The 6000-nt window shown below is 48.6% G+C and overlaps 1 protein-coding gene across 1 annotated transcript in view; it reads left to right on the top strand.

Moving 5' to 3' along the window:
- Positions 1 to 225: 225 nt before the first annotated feature.
- RAB36 (RAB36, member RAS oncogene family) overlaps positions 226 to 6000 on the top strand; it is a 78533-nt gene continuing 72758 nt past the window's right edge. The window contains exons 1-2 of the mRNA XM_073563780.1: positions 226 to 509; positions 2350 to 2441. Coding sequence (XP_073419881.1) covers positions 450 to 509; positions 2350 to 2441 — 152 coding nt within the window. The 5' untranslated portion in view covers positions 226 to 449. The remainder of the gene's footprint in view (positions 510 to 2349; positions 2442 to 6000) is intronic.

Below are 6000 nucleotides of genomic sequence, written 5' to 3'. Positions count from 1 at the left end.
ACGGTAGCGTACTACGGTTACCAAGCAACCAGGAGCCGTACACGGCGTGCGCGGTGCAGAATACCACGTTACGCAAGCGTAGACCATTCACTTCTGCTAGCTACGCAATAAGCGCAAACAGGAAGATGCGCCGCTCTCATTACCGCAGTGATGGGACCGCCCGGTGCTTGTACACTTCTGGAACTTTTACGTTACCGACACGTATACAAAACAAGAGGCAGCTGGTCCGGTCACACTCACCGAGAAAGGCTGTACTAGAAACTTAGTGTGTAAGTCCCGCCCAATAACAGACTATACTGCCCCTCCCCCACGCCGTCTGTTACCTTCAGACCACGCCCATAGTTTACCAGCCGTTGTCTTGGTAACACTGCCCTGACAAATCCGGTACCCTTGAACCGTAACCCGCCGCGTCCCCAGAGGCCGAGCCAGAAGGGAGCTGCCAGCCCAGCATGCAGAACCAGCCGGTGTCCCCGGTCCCCAGAGACAGGCTCATCTGCCACATGCCCAAGGCAAGTAACCGCTGCGTCCGCCCTGTGTGTGCACTGTGCTCAGCCGCCTGCGGTAGCAGCCTGAACCCTGCTGATGTCTGTGTGGTGCAGAGTGCAGGCTGCTGCTGTATCCCTGGCTGGAGGCACTGCTTGTATCCATAAGGAACAGATCCCAGATTGCAGTCTGTAGGGTTTTCTGCTCTTCTTTCAAATCTAAAGGATTATTCTCATCTTTAAATGGCTACAATTGCGCTGCTGGTGATTTACAATTGTCACTTCCATTCTCAAAACCAGGGAGATATGTTATTGTTTAGAGCTGGTTGCCACTTCTGCAGGGTATTAGAGGTGGCCGGACATGTGCAGCGCCTTCCTATAGAGCTTGTAAGTACTGCTCTGAAGCTGGCGGCATCTCCTTAGCACACTTTTAGCTCAGTCATCCAGATGAAAGGGAATCTGTCAGCAGGTTTTTGAGCCCTCACCTGAGGGCAGACTGATGTAGAAAAAGAGAAGCTGAATGGAATGATGTATCACTTAGATTACTGGGTGCAGCAGTTGTGACACAATCAGAATTTTTAAACTTAGCAATGCAGCAGAGCTGAGAAAGCTAACCCCGCCCCTACCAGGCTCTCTACATACAATGTCCATGGACAGTGAGCTGCTTATCACAGGAAGGGGCGGAGTCAGCCTAGCATACACACACCAGCAAGTCACAGCAATGTTAATCACTAGGTATTTAAACCTTCAATCTGAATAAACAACAGCACACAGCCGGACATGTGACATGTCATTGAGTTCAGTGTTTTAACCGCTACCACACACTGTCCTCAGATTACATTGGAAAAATCCTGCTGACAGATTCCCTCCGATGCTCCACAGGCAAATCTGCCTCGTAAAGGAGCATCTGAGAGAGCACAGGCAAATTGTTACTCAAGCAGGAGGTTGGGAGCTGCCCCTGAAGAATGACAATGAGACAACCCCTGTCATGGCGCAGTCAGATTTCTGGATAAATCACACTGGAAGGCCGGGGTCACACTTGCGAGTGCAATGTGAGAAACTCACCTCAATGCCCGGCACTGCCACCGGCGGCTCGGACCGGAGCGTTCAGCTGCATAGAAATACGTGCAGCCGCACACTCCAGTCCCGAGTGCCGGCGGCAGTGCCGGGCATTGAGGTGAGTTTCTCGCATTGCACTCACAAGTGTGACCCCGGCCTTATGCTCAGTCTAGCTATGACTCTCCCGACCCAAGCTCATATATGGTGAGGAGCAATGCTATAAAAGAAGTCAGACTTTGTCCCAGATTCCTCACTCCGCTCCAACTCTGCCACTTCGATGGTCTCCGACAAACCAGAAGAGATGACTGCTGGTGACCAGGCCCCTCCCTGATCTTTCTGTGAGGTAAAACATGTTTTTAAACAGGCAGTGAAATGTTTTGTCTCACAGAAAGAAGCAGCTGTGATCCCACGCTGTCCTGTCTGTATCCTCTCTTTTCCTTCCTCCCTTCCCCAGGAGCTGTGGTATGATCAGACCATGTCCCTGTACGGTCAGACACGGCCATTACACAGTACACAGCAGGGGCACGTGTATAAGATTATCTCAGCACAGGAACATTTTAACACATCCAATTGTGACACTTATGTATTACAAGCTCCATTGTACTTTATGGGAAAGCCCTTTAAGTTTTATGGAAGAGCAGGAAACCCCTTTAAATATCCTAGGATTCAGTCTGCAGGAGGCTGAGGTGCTACTTTTGGTCGCCCTTGCCACACATCCTTAACCATTGCATGGACACCATACAGGCTGTATTGTAGATATCTCAGGGAATGTGCCCTCACCAAATTCTTCACGCTTTCTTCCTTTCAGTGTTACACAGCAGAGTCTTGCCTCCAGTATAAAACTCATTTTGATGCGGCAGTGAAGAGCGCCTGTCAGCAACGCCATGCCGGGAACTTTGGGTGAGGTTACATTTTAATCCATACTAGAAAAGGCCTAAGCTGGGTCACATCACAGATTGTCGCAGGTAGATCATGTCATTACTATGTCTGTGACTTCAAAATGATACCAAAAGGCATGAGTTACATGAGTTAGAAGACAATTTGTGTTACAAAGCTTGAAAATTGGGTTAACAAATGAGTGTACACCAATGTCACATTGCCTATTTATCTCTCATTACTGATATAGCGCCAGCGTATTCTGTAATGCTGTACACTAAACTGGCAGATGATGGTAGTTAAAGTTGTGTTTTTTTGATTACTCCCGGAATAATTGGAGAATTGTCTCAAAAATCAGCACTTTTTATAAAACTGTACAGAAATTGACTCTGCGGTGCGGATTATGGGATCCAGATGAAATTGCTGCCTCTCTAGGTACATCGCTCAGATGTGGAGTAAGACCAGGTGTAATTGCTGCCTCTCTAGATACACCGTTCAGGTGTGGAGTAAGACCAGGTGTAATTGCTGCCTCTCTAGCTGCACCGTTCAGGTGTGGAGTAAGACCAGGTGTAACTGCTGCCTCTCCAGCTGCACTGCTCAGGTGAGGAGTAAGACCAGATGTAGTTGCTGCCTCTCTAGCTACACCGCTCAGGTGTGGATTAAGATCAATTGTAATTGCTGCCTCTCTAGCTACACCGCTCAGGTGAGAAGTAAAATCCAGGTGTAATTTCTGCCTCTCTAGCTACACCGCACAGGTATGGAGTAAGGTCAAGTGTAATTCTTCCTCTCTAGCTACACTGCTCAGGTGTGGAGTAAGATTCAGGTGTAATTGCTGCCTCTCTAGCTACACTGCTCAGGTGTGGTGTAAGATCAGGTGTAATTTCTTCTCTAACTTCGCCGCTCAGTTGCTGAATAAGATCCAGGTGTAATTGCAGCCTCTCTAGCTACACCACTCAGGTGTAGTGGAGTAAGATCCAGGAGTAATTGCTGCCTCTCTAGCTACACCACTCAGGTGTAGTGGAGTAAGATCCAGGAGTAATTGCTGCCTCTCTAGCTACACTGCTCAGGTGTGGTGTAAGATCAGGTATAATTGCTGCCTCAATAGCTACACTGCTCAGGTGTGGTGTAAGATCAGGTGTAATTTCTTCTCTAACTTCGCCGCTCAGTTGCTGAATAAGATCCAGGTGTAATTGCAGCCTCTCTAGCTACACCACTCAGGTGTAGTGGAGTAAGATCCAGGAGTAATTGCAGCCTCTCTAGCTACACCACTCAGGTGTAGTGGAGTAAGATCCAGGAGTAATTGCAGCCTCTCTAGCTACACTGCTCAGGTGTGGTGTAAGATCAGGTATAATTGCTGCCTCTATAGCTACACTGCTCAGGTGTGGTGTAAGATCAGGTGTAATTGCTGCCTCTCTAGCTACATCACTCAGGTGTAGTGGAGTAAGATCCAGGTGTAATTGCTGCCTCTCTTGCTACACTGCTCAGGTGTGGTGTAAGATCAGGTATAATTGCTGCCACTATAGCTACACTGCTCAGGTGTGGTGTAAGATCAGGTGTAATTGCTGCCTCGCTAGCTACACCGCTCAGGTGTGGAGTAAGATCAGGTGTAATTGCTGCCTCTCTAGATACACCGCTCAGGTGTGGAGTAAGATCAGGTGTAATTGCTGCCTCTCCAGCTGCAATGCTCAGGTGTGGAGTAAGACCAGGTGTAGTTGCTGCCTCTCTAGCTACACCGCTCAGGTGAGGAGTAAGATCCAGGTGTAATTTCTGCCTCTCTAGCTACACCGCACAGGTATGGAGTAAGGTCAAGTGTAATTCTTCCTCTCTAGCTACACTGCTCAGGTGTGGAATAAGATTCAGGTGTAATTGCTGCCTCTCTAGCTACACCGCTCAGGTGTGGAGTAAGATTCAGGTGTAATTGCTGCCTCTCTAGGTACACCGCTCAGATGTGGAGTAAGACCAGGTGTAATTGCTGCCTCTCTAGATACACCGTTCAGGTGTGGAGTAAGACCAGGTGTAATTTCTGCCTCTCTAGCTGCACCGTTCAGGTGTGGAGTAAGACCAGGTGTAACTGCTGCCTCTCCAGCTGCACTGCTCAGGTGAGGAGTAAGACCAGGTGTAGTTGCTGCCTCTCTAGCTACACCGCTCAGGTGTGGATTAAGATCAATTGTAATTGCTGCCTCTCTAGCTACACCGCTCAGGTGAGAAGTAAGATCCAGGTGTAATTTCTGCCTCTCTAGCTACACCGCACAGGTATGGAGTAAGGTCAAGTGTAATTCTTCCTCTCTAGCTACACTGCTCAGGTGTGGAGTAAGATTCAGGTGTAATTGCTGCCTCTCTAGCTACACTGCTCAGGTGTGGTGTAAGATCAGGTGTAATTTCTTCTCTAACTTCGCCGCTCAGTTGCTGAATAAGATCCAGGTGTAATTGCAGCCTCTCTAGCTACACCACTCAGGTGTAGTGGAGTAAGATCCAGGAGTAATTGCAGCCTCTCTAGCTACACCACTCAGGTGTAGTGGAGTAAGATCCAGGAGTAATTGCTGCCTCTCTAGCTACACCACTCAGGTGTAGTGGAGTAAGATCCAGGAGTAATTGCTGCCTCTCTAGCTACACTGCTCAGGTGTGGTGTAAGATCAGGTATAATTGCTGCCTCTATAGCTACACTGCTCAGGTGTGGTGTAAGATCAGGTGTAATTTCTTCTCTAACTTCGCCGCTCAGTTGCTGAATAAGATCCAGGTGTAATTGCAGCCTCTCTAGCTACACCACTCAGGTGTAGTGGAGTAAGATCCAGGAGTAATTGCAGCCTCTCTAGCTACACCACTCAGGTGTAGTGGAGTAAGATCCAGGAGTAATTGCAGCCTCTCTAGCTACACCACTCAGGTGTAGTGGAGTAAGATCCAGGAGTAATTGCTGCCTCTCTAGCTACACTGCTCAGGTGTGGTGTAAGATCAGGTATAATTGCTGCCTCTATAGCTACACTGCTCAGGTGTGGTGTAAGATCAGGTGTAATTGCTGCCTCTCTAGCTACATCACTCAGGTGTAGTGGAGTAAGATCCAGGTGTAATTGCTGCCTCTCTTGCTACACTGCTCAGGTGTGGTGTAAGATCAGGTATAATTGCTGCCACTATAGCTACACTGCTCAGGTGTGGTATAAGATCAGGTGTAATTGCTGCCTCGCTAGCTACACCGCTCAGGTGTGGAGTAAGATCAGGTGTAATTGCTGCCTCTCTAGATACACCGCTCAGGTGTGGAGTAAGATCAGGTGTAATTGCTGCCTCTCCAGCTGCAATGCTCAGGTGTGGAGTAAGACCAGGTGTAGTTGCTGCCTCTCTAGCTACACCGCTCAGGTGAGGAGTAAGATCCAGGTGTAATTTCTGCCTCTCTAGCTACACCGCACAGGTATGGAGTAAGGTCAAGTGTAATTCTTCCTCTCTAGCTACACTGCTCAGGTGTGGAATAAGATTCAGGTGTAATTGCTGCCTCTCTAGCTACACCGCTCAGGTGTGGAGTAAGATTCAGGTGTAATTGCTGCCTCTCTAGCTACACCGCTCAGGTGTGGTGTAAGATCAGGTGTAATTTCTT

Source organism: Dendrobates tinctorius, unplaced genomic scaffold (genome assembly GCF_039654945.1).
Source record: "Dendrobates tinctorius isolate UK_male_01 unplaced genomic scaffold, ASM3965494v1 ptg000397l, whole genome shotgun sequence".
Classification (NCBI taxonomy): Eukaryota; Metazoa; Chordata; class Amphibia; order Anura; family Dendrobatidae; genus Dendrobates; species Dendrobates tinctorius.
The sequence above is the reverse complement of the archived record's forward strand: the minus strand, read 5'-3'. Positions and strand labels throughout refer to the sequence as shown.